The sequence below is a fragment of the Canis lupus genome, chromosome 6, assembly GCF_003254725.2.
Source record: "Canis lupus dingo isolate Sandy chromosome 6, ASM325472v2, whole genome shotgun sequence".
Classification (NCBI taxonomy): domain Eukaryota; kingdom Metazoa; phylum Chordata; class Mammalia; order Carnivora; family Canidae; genus Canis; species Canis lupus.
Window position 1 is genome coordinate 33,435,049 of NC_064248.1, and position 23,429 is coordinate 33,458,477.

The window sequence follows — 23,429 nt, forward strand, 5'->3', positions numbered from 1 at the left end:
CACGAGGATGGAGACAATGGATGCAGACACTCGGAACAGCACCCTGCACCCAGAGTAAGCTTAATAATTGCCATTATCATTATTTTATTCATAGGAAAAAAGATGAGAAAGAAATGCGCTTCCCATATTAATAGAGCTTGCTCTGCTATGGGGTAATAGGCGACTTTTATTTTCTTCCTTTTTCCCAAGATTAAAAAAGAAAAAAGGTTACGTACTATTTTTATACTAACCATTTCCACTCCTTCCCAGCCTGGACGGCCCCAGGAGTCCCTGACTGCAACTTCTCCAAGGGCTTCTACTCAGACTGAGTAACAGCAGAGGTTGGGGAAGGCCAGGCTTGTCTGGCCTGTGTCTAGACACCTTATTTCCCCCGGCTGTTGTAGAAATGAGATCCTTCTTCATACTGGAAAAATGCTTCTGAATAGAACTCCGGGGCCTGAGAGACGAATGGAAGGATATAGGGAGGGTGGTTAATGCACTTACCTTAATAGACATCAATTCTGCTCTCTCTCTCTCTCTCTCTTTTTTTTTTTTTCAGATGGGAGATGCTCGTAGAGGGTCCAAATATTCAAATTAAGTTCCTGTGTAGAGATAACTGGGTGGATGGTTAAAGCTTCCAGCTCAGCTACTATTTTTGTCGTGATGATCTGGAACTTCGGGGAGACGGCTACCAAGCTCCTTTCCCCCATCTTGCATGCGTGGATGACGCCCTGGGGAGCCGTGGCGCCCATTCAGACCCAGGATGCCCTACAGGTGCCACTGGACTTGGGATCTCCTCTTTCTCGAAGAGTCTTTCACTGACTGCTGGGGATTTCTTCCCACTGTCTTTTGTAGCAGAGTGAACACCAGAACTTATGTACTCTTAGGGGCTAGGTAAACCCAGGTTCAAATCCCTTCCCCTTTTGAGACATTGGATAAATTACGTCAGTGTTCATAAACCGAACCTCGGTTTCTGCATCTCTAACACGGGGGTGATGGTCAGCCCCCACCTTATTAGGGCTTGTGCTAGACAGAACCAGGGACCCCAAAGTTTCCACGTCCTAATCCCTGAAACCTGTGGCCATATTATTTTCCACAATGAAGGGGACTTCACAGATGTGGTTAGGTGAAGGGTCTCGAATGAAGATGGGGAGATTTTCCTGCATTTTCTGGGTGTGCTCCATGTGATCACAAGTGTCCTTATAAGGGGGGGGCAGGAGGGTCAGAGGGAGAGAGTGTAAAGACAGAGGCAGAGGTTCAGAGAGGGGAGAAGATGCCACACTGCTGGCTACATCGTGTGGCATGCATTCGTTCCCTTTTCTGTGTCCCCCAGGACACTGTGGGGGTCTCAGAAGAAGAAGAGGACCTTGTCCTATTCCTGTTCTTTCTTTAGTGCTTGGTACACAGTCGCTGCTCAGCAAATGAGAACTTGCTAGGCTGACCAGAGGTGGCCCTCTTTGTGTCTTCTGCGAGGGCTTGAGTGACTGTACCTTTATTTTTGGCCCCCCCCCTTTCATTCTGTAAGATATGTGGGCTGATGCTGTGATTTCTCCCAGCCCCTGCTGAGCCGGAGCATAGAGTCCCCTCTCACGGTCTCTCCCTTCAAGTCCTGGCTGGGAAGGCGAGGGACAGTGGCCCCAGCAGCAGGCCGTTCCAGGGAACGTGACCTTGGAGATCTGCTTGGTTCCAGACCTACATGTTGTACTGTTCAGAATCCCTATCAGCAAATTTTGAGTATGGCCTTGGCATGCCCTGTTTTTGGGGGCTGCGGGGAGCTGACTGGAGGCTGCTGCTGGGCACTGATGTGGCAGTTCCGGCATTAATCATCCAGAGAGATAGATGCTCTTGGGGCAGGGCTGGGGCAGGCGGAGGTGTCAGTCCTAATTGTTTAGATTCATACCTGGGTGGGTAGTGGCAACAGCCTCGAGTTTGGGTCTGGGTCTGGGTTGGAACAGCAAGTTCGTGTCCTATTAGCTGTGTGGCCTCGCTGGGTCAAACTCTGAGCCTCTGTGCATGTCTCATCAAGCAGGGACCCAGGCTTATAGCCGGAGCTAAAGGTCACCGGCCGCTCTCATGGGCTACCTGGGACTCAGAGCTTCCCGTGCCTGATTACAGGTCATGTCCGCCTGAACCCACGGTCGGGGGCCTCTTATGCCTTCTCTACGGATGGAAAAGCTGAGGCTTGGGGAGGCTTTGGACCTTGCCCAAGTCCCGGGCTAGGAAGGGCTGCAGGGATGGTCTGCACCCAGTGGCCCGCCTCCGGAGCCCGAGGGCTGATCGCGGACTCCCCACCTCCACACCCTCAACACCTCCCAGGATGGCAACGTCTCTGAGGTGAGGTAGCAGAGCCACAGTGCCTGGCACCTGGCGGACATCCACTTCCCACAGGCGGTGCCGTTGCGATTGCTATGGTTCTGGTCATCACCCCCGCCATCACCCTCTCCACCTGCAGCTCCTTGTTCCTTTTGTTCAGGCCTGGGCAAGTCTGATGTGGCTTTTTACAAATTTGCACACATATATTTGCATATATATATATACAGGTGTGTATGCACTGAATATATGAATAATAGATATATAAAACATATATGGCTTTTAGTTTACGCACTTGTGCAACCATCACCATAATGCAATTTTAGAACATTTGTTTCATCCCCCCAAATGACCTCATGCCCCTTTACTCCTTCATCCCCACCCTCCCCCCAACCCAACAATTAATTATATGTGTCCACTGGACTGACTAAACATCTTTTTCTGGGCGTGTCTGAAGGATGAGGATGTTCCCAGATAGGATTAGCATTCGTTAAGAGGGTAGATCTCAGGTTAAGTATTCTTACCACAGAACAAAAACAAAACAGTAACAAAAAGGGACGCCTGGGTGGCTCAGCGGCTGAGCGTCTGTCTGCCTTCAGCTCAGGGCATGATCCCAGGGTCCCGGGATTGAGTCCCACATCGGGGTCTCTGCGAGGAGCCTGCTTCTCCCTCTGCCTGTGTCTCTGCCTCTCTCTCTCTCTCTCTGTGTGTCTCTCATGAATAAATAAATAAATCTTAAAAAAAAAAACGAGGAACAAAAAACCCACAGGACACATGAAGGTGATGAATATGTTCATTACCTTGATTGTGGTGACAGGTAACGCAAGTGTGTACAAATATCTAAACTCACTGAATTGTATAAATTAGTCCTGTATAGGTTTTTTCTTTTTCTTTTTTCTTTCTTTCTTTCTTTCTTTTTTTTTTTTTGTGCATGTGTGTACTGATTGTACAATTACAAGGTTGGGACCGTGTGTTTCTCTGATAAAATTGATGTGAGGAGTCTAAAAGGAAGCACACCTGATGTGCCTGCCACGTTGTAACAGTTCGGCACGGAAGCTGCTGCTGAAAGAGATTTCCAGAAGAGGACTTAAGCCCAGGTTCAGAGAGAGGAAGTAACCAGTTCCAGATTGTTCAGCAGGCTGGCCGTGCTGAGACCGAGACGCACTGGCTTCTGATCCTAGTGCTCTCCCTACCACATTGCTCCTGGAAGCAGCTTCTCTCTGGCCACCGAGAGATTTTTATTCTGATTTGGGAAAGATGTTTCCAGAGATGGAGAAAGGGCAGCCTGCTTTCATCTCTTGGTGCCGTGCCAGGGGTCTAATGGGGGAAATTAGACCCGTGGGTTACTGATCCCTTTTCATTCTAAGCTAATTTCCTCATATAGGACGTGAAGAGTGGCAGCCAGCTCTTCTAGGTGTCTCTCATGGACAGATGGAGGCTTTGCATGTAAATGGGTAGAAACGGGTCAAGCCTATGGAGTCCAAGTGGCCAGTAGAACACCACGATCTCATGAGGCTTAATAACAGAGACCATTTCTCTCTAGTGCTGCAATCTTAATAACTGCACAGATACTCTGGCTATATGTCGACAGCCCTGAGTTTGTTCCTTATGGGTTTGCCCCACAAAATAAGCTCTGTGCTTGCAGGGAGAGAATTTGGACAGAATTCATCTATTAACTCAACAAATCTTCATTACACATCTACTGTGTATTATGCACTAACCTAAAAGCCAACAATATGCACTGGATAGGACCAACACAATCCCCGTCTACACCAGTTCATGATACATTCAGTTGCAAACACAGGCACCCTAAAATGGGGGCTTAAGCAGATTGGGGCTTATTTTTATCTTCTCACAGTGTTTTGGCGATAGGCCATTGAAGGACGGGGCAGGTGTTCAGCAATCCTGGCAGAGACTCAGACTCTGCTTCGGTTTTGCCACCCATGAGGAGGTTTATTATCCCCATGGTTGCAAGATGGCTGCTGTACTTCCAGATATCCCATCTGTATTCCAGGTGGACCAAAAGCCTTCTCCTCCCAAGGTCTTTTTGTTTTTCCTGGGTGTTCCCTTCCCAACAGACTGTACTCCTACCTTATCAGCCAGACTTTTGTCACCACTGGCCAAACGGTGTCTAGAAGTGTGAAGAGGGAGTCGGATCAGGATGATGTGGGATGAGCTATCCTACAGGACCTACCAGGCTGCCTGAATGCTCACAGGAGCCAGCAGACAGGTAGCAGATAGCTTCCTCATTAATCATTATGACTATTGGAGAGTCTCCATGCGTGTCTCAGTTTGGAGTAGACCCCGAGATGGGGATTTGAGGGCAAGTGATTTTATTTGGGGGGTGATCCTAGGACACACTGCTACAAGTGGGGGCATTAGGGTGGAGAAGGAAGAAATCATCACAGGCCGTACCATCGAACAGGGCGGTGCGGTGGGCAGCTGGGCTCGTCTGCACTGAGAACCTCAGAGCTTTGTCCTCCTCCAAGGGGTGAAGTAGCCGGGGCTATTTATCTTCCAACCCCCCCCCCCCGCCCCGTGGCTGTTCCTGGGGGCCTTCCCTCTCCAGAAATTCCAGCCTTCTCCCCCCCCCACACCCCTATACATGGAGAGGCGCTGGGGTGTGTGGTTCGGATGCTGCAGGCCTGAGCTGGGAAGCTGCATCCCGGAGTGGGTACAGAGGGGCATTCAGCACCCCCGAGTCAGCACATCATCTAAAAGCCTTTAGGCTAAGCTGGGGTGTTAGCTAAACCCTTCCTGAAGAAGTAATTTCTGAGCCCAAACAAGAAAACAAAAACCAAAAAACCCCAGTGGAGCTTGGAGTGTCCCAGTTAAAGGGAGCAGCATGTGTGAAGGCCCAGGGCCAGGAAAGAACTTCACGTGGTCGAGGCCTGGGTAGGTGAGGTTGGTGAGGCAAACAGGGGCCTCAGGGCTGCAGAGCTGCACGGACTGGAGCTCACTCATTAAAGCAGGTCTCCTTTCTCAGGGCGCCTGGTGCTTCAGAATGAGAGAGAGGTAGCCTTTCTTCCTGACGTCCTGGCATCCTCTCCTTTCTGCCCTCCTTCTCTTTCTTTTTAAGTATTTCCTCCTTACATTCTTTTTTAAAAAAAGATTTTATTTATTTGAGAGAGAGAGAGAGAGAGAGAGAGAGAGAGAGAGAAAGCAGGGGAAGTGGCAGGTGGAAAGGAGAGGGAGGAGCCGACTCCCCACCAAGCAGGGAGCCCAGGACCCTGGGATCATGACCTGAGCCACCCAGGCACTCCTCCTCCTTGCATTCTTAAAGCCCACGCCCCCTACCCTGCCTCCAAATGCTTTCCCCATTTTTTTAAAAGATTTTATTTAGTTTTTCATGAGAGACTCAGAGAGAGAGAGGCAGAGACACAGGCAGAGGGAGAAGCAGGCTCCCTATGGGGAGCCCGATGTGGGACTCAATCCCAGGACCCCAGGATCACAGCCTGAACTGAAGGTAGACCCTTAACTGCTGAGCCACCCAGGTGTCCCCTTTCCCCATGTTTTAATAGTCATAACGTTGGTCTACCTCTGCAGAAGTGACAAAGCACTTTTATCCCCATCATCAGCGCACGCTCATCCCATCCTTGAAGTGCCCCCTCAGGGACTTCTAGTATGAGCATCCCCATTTTACAGCTAAGGAAACTGAGGCTCAGAGAAAGAAAGCAACCTTTCTGGGCTCCCAGAGCCTGTCAGACGCTAATTTAAGACTCAAAACCAGCCTGTGGAACCCCCATCCAGACATTGTTCTCTGCCACTCCAGGACCCAGCATGGTGCCCACTGTGGCTTTAATTCTCAATGCTGTGGCTTGTTTGGATTCCGCCTCAGGAGTCTTCCGATTTTATCATATCTTTTCAGTTGACTGGCTGAGTAATGATAGCATCCAACGTTTCATGTGCTTCCATATTTATTGAAAAAATTACTGTCTGTGTTTTTCAAGAGTGACTGAGCATGATTACGTAGATTATATTAAAATCCTCAGGAAAAACAGAATGTTCAAGACCAACAAGGTTATCTTTGCAGAGGCGCCTGGAAGAAGTCCTCGTGATGTAGGTGAGAGAAGCGGGACCTGGGGGAGGCACACGGGCAGGCCGGGTGTGGGTAGGGGCATCTCCTGTTTTGGTCTGCCTTCATCCCTTCTCCTAATTCTAGTAATGGCACCTTGGTTTTCTTTTGGGGTGCCAGCTGGGTTTGCCAGAAAAAATATAGGATACCCTGTTAAATTTGAACTTAGATTGGATAACAAAAACATTTTTTGGGGTATAGGTATATTGCAGATATAACATGGAACGTATTTATGCTATAAATCCATTCATCATTTATCTGAAATTCAAATTTGACTGGGTCCCCTCTGTTTGTATTCGCTACATTTGATGACCGTTGACACCCCTTAGCTCAAATGTTGGAGCGAGACGGATCCACCCTACATTAGCTCCGGGAGTGGGCAGGTGATCTCGACCTGGCCAGCCTGTCCATTTTATCCCTCCCACCTAAAGAGACTGGTCAGAGTTGGAGCTACCAGCTTCAGTTTTGGAAATCTGACTTGCACCACTGAAAATGGGATTCTTTGTTCTTGTCGGGGTTGCCAATCTGTGAAAGGCAACAAATGAGAAGGGGTCCAACAAATGAGAGCCTGGGTTAGAGTGAAGCCAAGAGAGAGAAAAACAGCCGAGAGAAAGAAGAGGTTCACCTTTAAAGACGTCCTTGGTGGTCCCGGGGCCAACCTCATTGAATTTCCCCTTCGTCTTGGCTTCCTAGGGCTGATGGAACAGTTGAGCGCTGTTTTGATGATGTTGCCAGCAAGGAGAAGGGCGACAGTGGGATGGAGTCGAAAGCAAAGCCTTCAGTGGTGACGGTTATGGGAAAGATCAATCCTAATCATGGTGGTGGTGCGAGGAGCGATGGAGTGCAATGGTGTGCACGATCAAGGCGAGGATATGTTCTTGCTGGCGATAGTTTTATCCAGGGTGCCGATGCGGCTGATTATGAAGGCGAGGATGCCAGTGATGATTAAGAGAATAAAGGCACAAGGAAAAGGATTCTCAACTCCAGTCTATCACCAAGTCCTATCACTTCTACCCTCTTCAATTTTAAAAATACTCTATCCACTACACTGTCTATGCACTGCGGTCACCACCCTAGCCCAGGCCACTGGCGGCTCTCGCTGTTTCTATGGCTACGTCCTCCTAATTGACCTCCTTGCTGGCCTTCGTGCCTCCCTATACTCTGTGCTCCATGCTAAAGCCAGTATGGAGAGTGACATTTTGGGAAGTGTAAATTAAAGTTTCACCTTTCTGCTCAAACCTATTCAGTGGCTTCTACTAGAATCCAAATGCTTTATCACGACCTCAAGACCGACAGGACCCGGCCCCTACTCGTACCCCGATCTCATTTCCCTCTACTTGCTCCTTTCTTGCTATGTTCTAGCCTGATTACTCTTCTTTTGGCTTTTCTAGAATATACCAAACCTTTCATGTAAGTCATCCCCTAGGAATGAAATGCCTTTTCATCCTTTATGTCTCAGCATCCATGTCGTTTCCTGGATTCCAAATCCGAACAATCTCCTCCTGTTACTTTCTCTCATGGCACCCTGTCCAAAGGACACTTTGTTTAATGATTCTCTGTCCAATTAATCAAATTTTGAGTCTTGGCACAATGTTTCTTTACAAATGTGTCGCAAGGGTGCTGAAGGTCCCAAAGAGCGTCATCTCCAGCACCTAGAATCCTCATCATGGACACCTGTGTGTCATGCAAATATAATTGTTTTCTCTCTGTGTCCTGCTTTGAAAAGGCTGAGAAGCCCACACTATGCACTTCCTAATGGCAGGGGCCGTGTTTGCGTTGCTCATGCCTATATTCTCTACACAAGCTGTAGTGTCTGGCACATAGTAGGCACTGAAGAAGTATTTCTTGAAGGAATGGAAGGTCTTACGATGGTGAAGAAGGTGGTGAGATGGATAAGGATGATGGTGATGATGACGACGGTGATGGTGATAATGGTGATGATGGTGATGCTAGTGATGATGATGACGGCAGTTGTGGAGATGATGATGGTGATGCTAGTGACGATGATGATGGCAGTGGTGGAGATCTCTACCAAAGAGGTAGTAGAGGTGATAGACTCCGAGCACTGGGCCTAGCCCATGGCTTTAAAGAACTTTCATGAAAATCCCATCTGCCTTTTGCCTCTGTAGTCAACCTAGAAATATCAACTGCAGGTGGATTTTGGAGGAAGGGTAATTGGAGATGGAGGAAGAGGGGTGCTGAAGATTAAACCCCAGGTGGGGCTGTCAGAGCGCAAGGCCCCACTGTCTCGCTCCCCCAGGCTGCGGGAAGGTGCTGTCCAGCAGCACAGCTCGAACAACTCCAGCCCCCTCTGGGTGCTGGGCTCCAGGAGGAGGGGCGCAGGCCACACTCCGCGGGGGAGGGGGAGCCTTGGAAGGGCGGGGCTGGATGGGGGAGTCTAGGTGGTGTGGGGAGAGCAGCCAGGGGGGAGGTTCAGGGCGGCAAGGGAGAGGCAGGGCAGGCTGGGTCCCTGCCGGGCAGGGAGCGGGGAGCGGCTCCGGGAAAGCAGTGAGGCCATCCGAGGGTGGAGAGTCTGGGACAGGCTGGGGGTGGGGATGGAGGGCTGCAGGACCAGGTGGAGGTGCATGGGGAGGGATGAGTGCTCAGATGGGGATCTGAAGGCGGAGGTGCAAGTCTGAGGTCGCAGGTAGGGGGTCGGAGAGCGGCGGTGGCTTGGGCGCGGGGGAGCGGTTCGGGAGGAGCGCGTGCAGGTCTGAGGGCGCAGGTGAGGGTCTGAGGGCGGAGCCAGCGCGGGAGGGAGGGCTGGAGGCCGGAGGCCCGGGCAGCCTGGTGCGGAGGCTCTGGAGGAGGAGCTGCGCCATGCGGGTGCACCTGGGCATGCTGGCGGGCGCGGCGGCGCTGGCCGGGGCGCTCAGCTTCGTGCTCCTGGCGGCCGCCATCGGCACGGACTTCTGGTACATCATTGACACCGAGCGGCTGGAGCGGGGCGGCCCGGGGGCGCGGGGCCGGGCGGGGGCCGCCAACCGCAGCCAGCTCGAACCCCTCAGCTCGCACTCCGGCCTCTGGCGCACCTGCCGCGGTAAGGGGCGCGCGGGCCCCCTGCGCGCCCGCCTGCACCTGTTGCTGGGCTCGCGGCCCTGCCCCGGAGCCCCAGAGCACAAAACGGGGCGGGGTGGGGGGGCCTGGGCCCTGGGCCGGGGGGGAGGAGGGCTTCGGAGCTGCTCGGGTCCCCGCGCGCGCGCCCCGCCCTCCCGGGGTGGATGGAGTCCCCGGGCTGGGGTCCCACCTCCAGGCCCGCACCCACCGGTTCTTCCGCCCCATCCAGTCCAGAGCCCGTGTGTGCCGCTGATGAACCCCTTCTGGCAGGAGAACGTGACCGTCAGCGACTCCAGCCGGCAACTTCTCAGTGAGTCCGGGAGGGTGGGGATCGCAGGAGGATCCCGGGTCTGGACAGGTTTTGGAGCGCTTCTCCCAGGAGCAGGGCCCTGCCGGGCGGGGGGGGAGGGGGGGGGGGGGGACAGGGAGGAGGGAGTGGAGATGGAGGCAGCTGCCAAGCCTCTCTTTGCACCCCGCCTTACCTACCTATCCTGGAGTGCGGTTTTGGATTCATTCAACAAACGTTGATCGCAGGCTCTGTATGCATCGGGCACCGGGCTGATGATGAAGACCCAGGTCGTGCCCTCCCTCCAGGAGCTCACAGACTAGCTGTGGAGACAGATGTGGAAATGTGCAGTCACGTTTCAGAGTGACGAGCAGTGTGAGGGAGTGAGGAGGGGGGTCGGAAGAGATGCCTAAACCAGCCTGCAGAGCTGAATGCTGAAAAGAGAGGAGGTCTGAGCCCGCAGACCCGAAGGCACACCCCGTGTCAGCCTGATTTGTATCCTCAGGGCCTAGCAGGAGCACCTGGCAGCAGCAGGGATGCCATAAATGGAATGATTCAAGAAAGGCAATCTGGGGCAGAGGGCAGCCCCTTCCCCGGGGCCACCCTGTCTGTCCTGTTCTGGGCTGATTCCCAAGTGCCTAGCACAGTGCTTGGAACTTAGCTTCTAGCTATCAACATCATGTCAAGTGGCTCCCCAAATTCCTATAAACTTAGCAGTTGGCTCTCTTGAGCGGATACCATCCACCTGCTACACCACTGCGTAAGGTCCCAGGGCAGGAGAGGTCCCCGAGGCACTTGACCTATGCGGGAGCCGAGGGAGGGTGGATGTGCCATGAACTCTGTCCTCAGCCCCAAGCTGACTGCAATCAATGTGGGTTGTTCTCAGAGCATGTTTCAAGAATAATGTAGAGTTCCTGCCCTAGACGTGAGGGAGATGGGTATCAGATACCTGCTCAGATCCTTCCCGGGCCCTCTGTGATCATACAACAGGCACTCTTAACCTCTGAGACTCACTTCCCACGTCTATTAAAATGAAATGTCAAAACTACGAGGGGGGTGTGCTCAGAATTCCATAAACCAGTTGGCTGAAAAGATTGACCTCACCTGGGACCTCACACAGTGCCTGGTTGTTGTGGGATCTCTGTGTTGCATGAAAGTGGAGACTAACCAGGGAGCCAGAGCTGCTAAGGTAAAAAATACACATAGTAGGTGCTCGATAAACACTAGCCTTTACTGTTCCTTCCGGTCTCTGTTAGATGCGGTCCCATCTCTGGAGCACTGACCCTTTGCTGGTCTGGGTGCTGGCATTTAGCATCCTTGTCACATCTATGGGTAAACCGGATGACTAAGTATAGTTGGCATTTGTCTGGCTTCTTTGTGAAACTTAATAATGCTGGCAACCTTGTGTGTGCCAGGATTTTGAGAAACACATCCAGAGTCTGTTCTCACCCGTTCAGTTTCAGAACCAGGTCTAAGCCCGAGCTTCACCGCCAAGTAGGCGTGCGGCCGGGGATGCGTTCCTATGTCTCCCTGAGCATCAGTTCCCTTAAGGGCAAAGTGAGGGTATTTGTCACTTTTCTTCATAAGAATATGGCGAGGATGGAATGGGAGGCGTATTTAAAGAGCTCCAGTGGTGCCTGGCCTCTGTAAGTGCGCCTGGAGTGGGAGCTGCTATTATTACCGTGATATCATCCAAGAAAGAGAGCGGACTGCCCCTTCAGACCGCATGCTCCCCGCGCACCACCCCCAGAGGGAGACTTTTCTCAGAATCTCTTTATCCCCATAATGAATTTTGAATCTTGTCCAAGCTCTTTTATTATGTGAAGACGTTTTATTCCTTTGAGGACCTGCCGGTGGGGTCACACAGCAGAGAGGACAGTTGTCAAAGCAGCATGTTCTCCGAGCCAGCCTCCTAGACAAATCCCAGTGGGGGTGTTTGGGGAGGAACTCTTTTCCTGCAAGAAACCCCAAGCAGCGCCCACTAAAAATCCGTCTTGCTTGGATGTTTTTGTCTCCCAGATTAGCTCTGAGGATGTTACGGGTTTGATTCCTTGGCCAGGGACTGGAATTATTTCTGGTGGAGGAGGAGAGAGTCATCAAATTCAGCACCCTGTTGAAAAAAGAGCCACGATCTAGAAACAACCAGGCTAGCTCTATCAGCCAGGGGTCCTGTGGTAGAACGCAAATCATCCCTGTTTAAACAGGAAAAAGGAATTCCCAGTCCAAATAACTGAAAAATTCAAGTGTGCTGGGATCCAGAGAATGAAACTCAATTTCTTTCTTCTCCTCTCTGGGCTTCGCCTTTATTTGGGTCTTGTTTTCAATAAACCCTCTCCAGTCTTAGCCACTCAAGCAGGAGGAGGCTCTCTCCTTCCCAAAAGTCTGCAGATCTTCCAGGTAGACTTCTCGTTTGACCAGATTGGATCACATTCCCAGGGCTGAGCCAATCCTTGATGTGCTGATGCACCAGGCTGAGATGTGCCACTTGTGACAAGGGGTAGGAGTAGGGACAGTCCCATCAGAGATAAGAGCTCACATCTAACCAGCTGTGTGGCTTCTGGGCCATCCTCTGCTTTCATTAACAGGGTGCTCTGAGATGAAATGAGAGCACATAAAAAAAAAAGCACCTAGCAGAGGTGCACTGTGCATAGTAGGAGCTCAGTTAATGTCAATTAAGTCATAACACCTCCCTGAGCCTCAGGCTTTTCATCTGTAAAATGGAGCTAACTGCTGGAGACTCGGTTATTTGCTTAGTACATATGTATTTCACTCAGCACTGGGCATAGAACATGACAGGGCAGGTGTGGTGCCTGCCCACGCAGAGCGTAGGAATGAATGAATAAATAAGCGTACACTTGGTTCAAATAGCAGGAAGTGTAGCAAAGGGAATGACATAGGGTCACAGAAGGAAGGGTGGCGGAGGCAGCTTTCAATGGAGCAGTTGAAGGGCAGTAAGAGGAGCAGTCGATGTTTATGGGACAGTCCCTGCATGCCAGACGCTGTCCTGGGTGCTTTACATCTATCAGCTCGCCCAGTCTTCACGACAATCTCATGAGGCAGGAACTGTTCTCCCCTTTACTTTTCAAATGAGGGAACGGAAGCACAGGGAAGTTGGGTAAGTTACCAACGCTTGCACAATAATGGGTAGACCTGCGATGTGGATCCAGGCAGTTTGTACCCTGTAAGGAGGCTGCTACATGCAGTAAAATTCCAGTGTAATGTGGGTGTGCTAAGACCGAGGCTATGGCAGGCCAGAAGAGAAGCTCCTCACCTGTTTCCTGGGTTCAGAGTCCCCCGTCCTACGCTGCCTCTTCCAACTGGGCATCAGAGATCTGAATTACAAGGAGTAATAGCAGTAGCAGAGGTGAGCGGTAGGATGGAGGGTGGGGTGATCCAGAGACAGCACAGAAAGTGCTTCTACCTGCAATACCTGGGGTCCTCCCCATGCCTTACTTCAGCTGCATCTGCTAAGAGCCAGGAAGATGGCCAGACTGACCATTTTAAGCTAAGGACACCAGACCCGGAGAGGTCAAATGCCTGGCCCAACACAGCATGGTTGTAGCAGAAGCCTGACCGAGGGTCAGAGGCCTGGCCTGCTTGTCCTCTGAGGAGGTTAGGTTGGAAAAATCACAAGATTGGGTCTCTGGGCCTCTCTTGGGTCCCCAGCTGTTTGCAGAGAAATGAAAGGAAAATGAAAACCGGCCCTCCGATGATGCCTGGTGCAGACTTGAGAGAGGAGATGGTGGGGGATGGAAGCAAAGGGATTGGGGACATAATGGGATCCAGAGGCTGAGTCCAGGAGGAAAGTCTCGCTGTGATTTATACACAGCTGTGTGGTGGGGCGGGGGGGTGAAGGGGGGCAGAGGCCACCTGGGGTCTCAGCATCTCTTGGGGTACCTGTTGAAAGCCAGGTACATGCTTTAAACAAAGAAACAAACAAAATTCATATCCAAGGGACCCGAGGTTTCTAGGCCATGTTGTAACAGTGGCGAATAAGCTACAGCCTCAGCGCTCATGGGTGGAAATATGGCTAAGCGTCTGCGTGTGGTATGTTTGTCCTTTGGAAGATCATGTAGTCTGTAAAGAGAATATAGTAATGCGGATAAAAGATCAAGAAATGCCGTGGGATGAGAAAAGGAAGTTTACAGAGCCTTACGGGCAAGATGATGCTGTGGGTGCTCAGACACGTTCTCTTTCCAGATGTTAAAGTGTGACCGGGGGTGCCCTTTGGAATTAGAGCAACAGGTAGAAACATAGGAAAATAAGTAACTATGTGGAAAAAAGGCAAGAGGTCCGCTATGGGGAGGAGGGGACGAAGGAGGAGTTGAGTGGGGGCTGCGTGGGTCTTGGTTTGGTCTTTCCTAGGAAGGATGCTATCATGTAAGGCAAGCCCAGGGAGGCCTGCCCTGGCGGCTGGACTTCTCCTTTGCATGGCCGGTGGAACTAGCCTTGAGCCCTGCCCGCCTCTCCAGCTATGGGAGCTGGGACATCCTTCAGAAACACCTGTGCCCACGCCTTCTCATCTCTCTGATCCTAAGCTGAGATCTCTCCGCACCCCGAGAGCCTTCCCTAATTCCCAGGCTGGGTTAAATGTCCCTTGTCCACCATCCTGCCACCCCTTGGTCAACCTCTTTGGCTGTTCCATCCCTGCTCTGACACTTGACGGCTGGCTGTACCTTTGCGGGCACCTGACCTCTCAGTACCTCGAACCTCACTTTTCTCATCTGTGAAATGGGCATTATCAGAATTCTTACCTGGTAAAGCCCAAGGTGGCTGGAGGACGAGAAAGAAACAGTTACTCTCACATTTGGTGCTCGTAGCAGTGTGGCAAAATCAGGGCCTGTGGGCCAATGGGCAGGGGAGGCAACAGTGACAGGTCCTTGGGAGGCAATGACATTCCCTCTGCAAAAGGTGGAGTTGGGATTTGTTTTTGCTTTTTTTTTTTTTTAAATATTTTATTTATTCATGATAGACAGAGAGAGAGAGAGAGAGAGAGAGGCAGAGACACAGGCAGAGGGAGAAGCAGGCTCCCTGCAGGGAGCCCAATGTGGGACTCAATCCCAGGTCTGCAGGATTAGGCCCTGGGCCAAAGGCAGGTGCTAAACCGCTGAGCCACCCAGGGATCCCCGGAGTCGGGATTTGAACTGAGGTCTTTGCTTGGAGTAGTGTCCTGCTTTTATCCGTATCACAGCAATGCATTTTGGAGCGCCCAAAGGGAACGAAGACGCAGCCCCTGTTCTCCAAAGAACTGTGTTCTGGTCACTACAGATTCAAGAACAAAGACTTGCAGAAATGTAACGATTGACTTCCTTACCAGGCACGACAGGACTGGATACCTCTGAGCCCTTCCGGGGGTCTCCAGGCCACACCGACGAGGCTTGCACATAAAGACAGTGTGACATTTCCCCCTTTGGGACCTGGCTCCTGAGATTTCCCCCCCTCGTCAGCGCCTCTGATGTCTCTGCAGAAAGCTCTGTCTCCGCTTTCTTTAAGAGCACCGCTAACCACCCCATGGCTTCCTGGCCTCGCTGGCATTGGGGAACTGGAAGCCTGGTTTTCCCATTGAGCAGTTCTTCTTTTTCTTTTCTTTTTTTTTAATTAAAACAATTTTTTTTTCATTGAGCACCTCTTTGAACAGTTTGATGACCAGATAGTCACAGTCATCTTTTCCCTGGCATGAACATCTTTGCTTCTTTCTGGATTTGCTCTTCCCTTTGCTTGCAACAAAGCGTCTTTTTTTTTTGGGGGGGGGGGCAACAAAGTATTTTTGAATTGAAAGGCTTTTTGCCCTTGGGCACGCGTTTGCCCTCATGAAAAAATGGCCTGTCTACCTTTATTATTATCAATTTTATGTCGTAATCTTGGCTGCTCTCTGTTGAGCTCCTCCTGTAAACACTGTAGTGAATTAGAAGGTGTTATTCCCCCCCTCAAAAAAAAAAAAAAGATTTGTCCACATCCTAACCCCTGGTACTTGAGGATGTGACTTTATTTGAAAAAAGGGTTCTTGCAGATGTAATTAAGTTCAGGATTTTGAGAAGAGATCATCTTGGATTACCCGGGTGGGCCCTGAGTTCTATGTCAAGGGTCCTTATAAGTAAAGGAGAATCACAGAGGAGAGAAGAGCTCACGTGAAGATGGGGACAGAGACTGGGAAAGCACAGCCTCCAGCCAGGTGGTGGCAGGGATGGCCAGCACCCTTGGGAGGCTGCAGGAAGCAGGGAAGGACTCTCCCCTGGAGCCTCTGGTGGGGCGTGTGGTCCTGGGACACCTTGATTTTGGATTTGTGGCCTCCAGGACTATAGGAGCATATGTTCCTGTAGGAGACACAAGATTTGTGCTAATTCGTGATGCAGCCCAAGGAAATCAAAGCGATCACTTTATTCAAAGAAGTGCCCCCCACTGCCTGCCTACCCCATTTTTCTGCATCATCACGCTTACTTCCTTCGTGACACATCACAGCCCGCGACTTTGCTTCCCTGCTCTTCTGTCTCCTGCCCTAGACCCCGATCTCCAAGGCGGGGCATGGGGCGGGGTGGGGGGGGCGGGCAGGGACCTTGTCCCCTGCGGTGTCAGCAAGCTCTGCAGCAGCGCGTGGCCTGCACTAGGGGCCCATCGTGTTTCCAAATGAGATGGGGTTGGAAGTGGATACATTCCTAAGGAGAATGGGACTCAGAATCAATCTTCATTTCCCACGTCTGCGGCCCTGAAAATAACAAAGACTGAGGCGCTCGGGTGTGCACGCACACACACGCAGACACACCCCACGAGAAGCTAAGCCAAACTTCAGCAGGAGATTTTACAGCTCTCGCACGGGAGGCCTGTTCTTACCCAGACATTTAATTGAACATGTACGTCAAGTCGGCTTGCGGCACGTCTGGGGAACTCACACGGGGCGCCGCCAGGGCCGTGCCGGCGCCAGGAAACCTCATTAATTTCTAAATGAGAAATGACTTCACTTTCCAGCCACAGTCTGGAGGCAATGCCATACAGGGGGACACATCTTCCAGGGCTAGGTTTTCACACCAGCTATTGTGGTTTCTGGCCCAAGATTTTTCTGGAAGGAAGGAAAGAAAGAAGGAAGGAAGGAAAGAAGGAAGGAAGGAAGGAAGGAAGGAAGGAAGGAAGGAAGGAAGGAAGGAAGAAGGAAGGAAGGAAGGAAGGAAGGAAGGAAGGAAGGAAGGAAGGAAGGAAGGAAGGAAGAGAGGGAGGGACAAGCATTGGGAGGGAGATTGGTCTTATCTCCTTGACTTGCCAAGGTTGGTGGCATTTGGAGGGTTGAGGACAAAGTGATCTGGTCACAGTGGGCTGGATTATTGTCTCCAGCATTGGTATTACTGGTAGGGTGATGACCTATCTAGAGCTTACTCTATGGGACGTGGGACCTACATTTATGCTTTTCCACGTCGCCCCATCATCACGCACACTGCCTTTTTTTTTTTTTTTAAAGATTTTATGTGTGTATTCATGAGAGATGCAGAGAGAGAGGCAGAGACACAGGCAGAGGGAGAAGCAGGCTCCATGCCAGGAGCCTGATGCGGGACTCGATCCCAGGACCCCGGGATCACGCCCGGAGCAGAAGGTAGATGCTCCACTGTTGAGCCCTCCGGGTGCTCCACGGGCACATCGTCCTTATGGTAATACTGTGAGCCCCCTAGTATTGCCTCCTTTTCACAGATGTGGAAATGGGGTTTCAGCCGAATGAAGAGACATGGCCGTGGCCCCAGAGTCAGAGCCTTTATTCGCACGCAGAGTACCTGGCTCCGAAGTCTGAAAGTCCGTGGTTTGAACCACTGTGGGGTCCTCTCTCAAGCTTCTTGGTTTCTTTCTCATTTCTTGGAAACTGCCATCATGTCTTGCCTTCGGGAAACACCATCTAGCTCTTACTTAATTAACGAGGTCGACAAATACCTGTTGGGCACACTCACCATCTCCTGAGAGCTCTCCTGGAAACTCAGGGATGCGATCGTACAAGAGGAACCTGGACAAGGAACCCACAGCTTAATGGGAGACACAGAAGATGCCCTCCAACAGATGCCCGGATAGGGCGACTGGGGAGCCTGGGGATGGGGCACTGAGCAGACCATGGATGTGGGTGTGAGGAAAGACTTCGGGAAGAAATGAGCTTAGCATGCTCTGCAGAGCAAGACAAAGTATTTCTTTTTATTTTTTTCTTTTCTTATAAAATATTTTATTTATTTATTCATGAGAGACACACAGAGAGAGGCAGAGACACAGGCAGAGGGAGAAGCAGGCTCCATGCAGGGACCCTGATGCAGGACTCAATCCCAGGATCCCAGGATCATGACCTGAGCTGAAGGCAGGCACTAAACCACTGAGCCCTCCAGGGGCCCCAAAGTATTTATTTTTCATGCCTATTTTGCTGCCGTAAGGATAGAAAGAGGCTTAGTACCCAGCTCACGGTAAATGATCAATAAATATTTGGTAAACGAATGGCCGGTGAAGAAGAACTTAGCGATTATTTCCCTTTCTGCTTTGGCTGCCAGGAAGCTCAGAGCCAAGATGATGGCAAATGTTTAGACTTGGGGATCCCAAGACCCCAGATTTCTTCCATCCCCCGTTCACCGCACCTGACTCACCTTTTCCTGCTTTCTGCATTGTGTCACAGTCCTGGGGGTCAGAAGTTGAAGAGGCAGGGGTCTGCAGGGCTGGTCCTCCGCGAGGCTCCGAGGGAGAATCTGGTCCCTGCCTTCCCGGCCTCAGGTGGTGGTGGCCGTCCCCAGAAGCCCTGGGCGTGGAGCCGGTGGCTCAATCTCTGCACCCCCCTTCACTTCGTCTTCTCCATGGTCTCAGCTGCTTCCTCCCAGGGCACTTGCCATTGGATGGGGGCCCCCCTCGGATCCAGATGATCTCACCCGGAGGCCCCTCATTCATTGCATCTGCAAAGACTCTCGTCCCAGATCAGGTCATCTGTGGAGCTTCCTGCTGGACACGAGCTTGGGAGCCCCCTCTGCGTCCCCGGCACCCCTCTGCCATCTACTCCCAGCAGAGAAGTCTTGAGAAAGAGAAGTGACACTGTGGGATTCTCTGGCCCCGGGCTGCGGGGTGCGGGGACCTCCTTCGTTTAGACGGAAGTTCTCAATCTCGGCCGTGCTGTGCTGTTAGCTCGCTGCCTTCCCCTGCACCTCCCGTCGCCCTCTGCACGCGGCCCCCACCTGCGGCAGGGTGCTTGCATCCCACCGGGCACATCACCCGGACTCTGCACCTGCTCCTCCCTCGCCTGCCCCCACCCCCCCGCCCTTCCTGCCCTCCCTCCCCTGAGGCTTGCTTGCACATCACTTCCTCACTGGCCCGGCCCCTTGTGTGCCGTGGTCACTGCCCTCCCCAGCCACTGTCACCGCCTCTCAACTCTGTCACTATGGGTCGATTCACTGCTTGACCCTACTCACTAGAGCGCCAGCCTCTGGAGGGCAGGGGTCGGGGTGTGTTTGCCCTGGAACTTGCCAGGCCGAGAACAGTGCTTGGCACCGAGTGTGCGCACCGTAAACACGCTGAGTGAATATGTGGATGAACGTGGCATTACCTGCCATGAGGATGCACGCGTGTGCGACCCAGAGCGTGCGCATGTGAACCAGAGCGCGTGTGTACGACCCAGAGCACGCATGAGAGGCCCAGAGTGCATGCGTGTGAACCAGGGCGCGTGTGTGTGAATCAGAGCGCACGTGAGAGACCCAGATTGCGCGTGTACAACCCAGAGTGCACGTTTGCGACCCAGAGCGCGTGTGTATGACCCAGAGCGTGTGTGAGTGACCCAGAGCCCGCGTATGCGACCCAGAGCGCGGGTGTGTGAACCAGAGCATGCTCGTGTGAACCAGAGTGCGTGTGTCTGAATCAGAGCGCTTGTGAGAGACCCAGAGAGCCTGTGAGTGACCCAGAACCTGGCGCACATGACTTTCAACAACGGTTGTCCCTTTTAAAAATGATTCTTTTTTAATTATTGGAGTCCAGTCGACATACAATGTTACCTCGTTAGTTTCAGGGGCGCAGCGCGGGGATTGGCCAGTTCCCCACGTGACCCGGTGCCATCCTAACAGGTGTATTCACCACCTGTCATTCCGGTACTAGTGTTTTGACGGTATTCCCCATGCTGCACTTTTCATCCCTGTGACTTATTTATTTTATACCCGGAAGTACGTGCGTCTTACCCCCTTTATTTCACCGCCCCCACTCCCTCTGATCTGGCAAATGCCAGTTTATTCTCCATATTTAAGAGTCTTTTCGTTTGTTGGCTTATTTGTTTTGTTTTCTGGATTCCGCCTATGAGTGAAATCATACGATACGCATCTTTCTCTGTCCTGCTTATTTCACTTATGTAATGGGATATTATTCGGCTGTGAAAAAGAGTGAGACCTTGTTGTTGGTGACATGTTGTTTCATCATCATCATCATCATCATCATCATCATCAGACATGGTAGTAACCATGACGTTCATTTTTTTTTCTCCCAGCATCTGGGGGTTGGCCCATAGGCGGGGCTCAGGAGTGTTTGTTGATTGACTGAAAGATGGTAATGCTCCTCTGCCTGCTGTCGTCCTCTCTTCTAAGCCATGCACGGGACGTTTGTGATTCTGCTGCCGCTCAGCCTGATCCTGATGGTTTTTGGGGGGATGACGGGGTTTCTGAGCTTCCTCCTCCGAGTCTCTGTTCTCCTCCTGCTCACAGGGACCCTCTTCTTCTTTGGAGGTAGGTGCCTCCCCCACCCCAGCTGCATGGACTGTGGGGGCCCCAGAGGGGCTGCACATGGCTCCTCAGCCAGGGAGGGGCGGGCGTCTTCTCTGGGGCTCGGTTTCCTCTTCTGCGACATCACAGCGGGAAAGGAGGACGGCGTCCCTGGGTCTGTGGTTCCAAGAGAGAAGCAGAGGGTGGGAGCAGGTCCCAAGGATTGTTTTCCTGGTTTCACAGATGGCCCTACAGCTTCCGCTTGAGGGCTGCCGGCTGGCAGGACACCCTCGCTCTCTCATGCCCCCTGCCCTTCTGACGCATCTTGCTTTGCTTGATTGTTGATTGATGAAAAGCCAGGCAATGCCTGGGTTAATCCGGTTGGGAATCCAGCACACGGCCGGTGTCCTCAGGCCTCCCTCCTTCCTGTGGGCTTGAAATTGTCCCTCCTTAAAATCAGGACAAGAACAGAGGTGATGCACACACTTGGGATCCATGGAGGAAAAAAAAATACAAAAGAATGTCTGGAGGTGACAATATTGTGAGGCTCAGATGCCCTCCAGGCACCCACTACTCTTATTGACGTTGGCGTTAATGCTTCACCCAGGGACGAATTCTCGAAACCACTCAGCCAAGTTGGCCTTTCTGCGGTGGCAGGAAGTCTAATCCACGCTGTGCCCTGGGGGAGCCTCAAGCCAGGCTACCGACACTCATTCTGTGGCAGGCACCCCGGGAGGGCTGAGATGTTCATTTGCATTAATTTAATTTAAATTTCAATAGCCCCCCTCTGTGGCTGGCAGCTGTGGCCCAGGACTGCACGCTCTAACTCATTGTCATAGGGACCCACCACGTGCCAGTCCAGTGCCGGGTGCTGGCGAATCCAAGGTGAGCCCCCCTGGAGCTCACAGCCCATTGTGGGGGCGATGGACATTTATTTGCTAAGCGATTTCAAAAACAAACGCAAAATTGCAGTTCTGACCAGGACCATGATGGTGTGTGGTTCTGTGAAAGCCCAGGGGGATTCGACCTACTGGGAGAGGTCCCGGAATGGATGCTTGAGCTGGGATGGGAGGATGGATAGGAGCGACAGGGGACTGGAGGGAAACAGAAGGGAAAGGAGGGTGCCCTGAGTAGGGGCAAAGGCCTTGTGGTAGGAGGAGCATGGCCACCTAGAGAGGTAGGTGGGGTGAGGCGAGGGGAGTAGGAGAGGGAGGAGGAGGAGGAAGCAGTGCCCCGGGGCTTTGATCTGCTCCCCTTGCCTCCCCTGCAGCCTTGGTGACCCTGGCAGGAATCAGCGTCTACATCGCGTACTCAGCTGCCGCCTTCCGGGAGGCGCTGTGTCTCCTGGAGGAGAAAGCCCTCCTGGACCAGGTGGACATCCGCTTCGGCTGGTCTCTGGCCCTGGGCTGGATCAGCTTCGTCGCCGAGCTGCTCACCGGGGCGGCCTTCGTGGCGGCGGCCCGCGTGCTCAGCCTGAGACAGAGGCAGAACCAGGCCATCTGAGCCACACACCTGGGCCCGTGGGAGGCGGGGGGGCCCTGGGACCTGTCCCGTGGGCTGCGGCCTCCTCTTCCTCGGAGGCCCCTAGCAGTGGCGGCCCCTGGGGGTCCAACCCAAGAACCGCTGTGGACTGAGCCCCGGGCCTGGCTCTCACCATCGTGCCGTCCGTGCTGCCTGGTGTGGTGTGTCCATGTGTCCGTGCCCATGTGTGTCTGTGTGGGCTGGAGGAGCCTGCGGGAATGCGGACCCCACCTCACCTGAGATGACCAAACAGCCCCTTTATCATAACCAGAACTGTCTGGATTGCAGCCCCCTTGGGAGGGCTGGCTTCATTTCGGTCCTTGCTCCCACTCATGGTTCAGCTGCCCCGCTCTTTGTTAAGGACAAGGAAGACCAGAGAGGTTAGGCAAGCTGTAAAAAGGCGCACAGCGAGCTGGTGGTATCGTCCTTGCTCCAGGGACAGTGCTCAGTCCGTTACCAGAGCTTCCCTGAGGGGCTCAGCTCTGTGGGGGGTGGCTTGCACCTCGGACACTGGTGCTTAGGCTTCATGTGACCTGGAGCCCCTGCATGGGGCGCAGTGTGACATGGGTGGGGGGCCGAGAGCAGAAATCTGGGCTACTGACCAGCTGGGCGGTGCGAATGTCCCCCAGCCTCAGCTGGGTGCTTGCCCGGCCTGGCCACGGTCCCCAAGCGCCACAGGCCGGGCTTCCTCGGAGCGGTGACTTGGTGATCAGGGGTCGTCCTGGATGCGGGGGCCCCTCTGAGCTGCCCATCCACCTGGGGGGGCGGTGCTGCTCCCCTTCACGTGTCACTTTCGAGACCCCGGGGAGACCCCGGGCCAGCTCACAGCCTGAGGAAGAGCAGTCAGGTGCACAAGGAAGAATGACCAGCAGGCTCACCCCGAGAAGGAAGCACCGTCCGCAGACTCACAACTGGGAGGGAAGCACGTCCTCAAACACCCAGTGATCACCCCCGGACCTACTGTGGGACCCAAGCACCACCTGTCACCCCGAGTCACCTCATGCCATGTGATGGTGTTGACTGAGCCTGCTTCCCTGGCCTGAAGTCCGAGACCGGTGGGATTCAGATGTGCTGGGAAAGGATGAACAGGGTGGTCTGTGGGTCCCCCTGGAGCCCTGGAGGAAGGCCGACACCCACAGACGTCAGCTGGTTCTCAACACTCACTAGAATTTAAAAAATGTGCCCGGGGCCACATTAGGCCAGCAGAATCACAGTCTGGGGGGGTGGGGGCCGCTAAGCATTGCGAGTGGCCGCCACCGTTTGGTTTATCCCAGGGCACTTGAAGCTTTCTTTTTTTTTTTTTTTTTTTTTTTTTTTTTTTTTTTTTTGGTCTTTCAAAAATTAGTGATTCTTTTAATAATTATTTTTTTTTTTTTTTATTTTATTTTATTTTTTTTTTATTATTGGTGTTCAATTTACTAACATACAGAATAACACCCAGTGCTTTCAAGGGGAGCTTGTGAAAATGCAGGTTCTGATTCAGTAAGTGGGTGGGGGCGGGGGTGCAATTCTTTTTTTAAGATTT

General features: G+C 52.6%; 1 protein-coding gene across 1 annotated transcript; it reads left to right on the forward strand.

Moving 5' to 3' along the window:
• Positions 1–9,013: 9,013 nt before the first annotated feature.
• Positions 9,014–23,184, forward strand: TMEM114 (transmembrane protein 114). The gene is made up of 4 exons (XM_025416562.3): positions 9,014–9,404; positions 9,651–9,731; positions 20,270–20,407; positions 21,654–23,184. The coding sequence occupies exons 1-4, from the start codon at positions 9,185–9,187 to the stop codon at positions 21,884–21,886; spliced, it is 672 nt and encodes a 223-aa protein (XP_025272347.1). The 5' UTR covers positions 9,014–9,184; the 3' UTR covers positions 21,887–23,184.
• Positions 23,185–23,429: the final 245 nt, after the last annotated feature.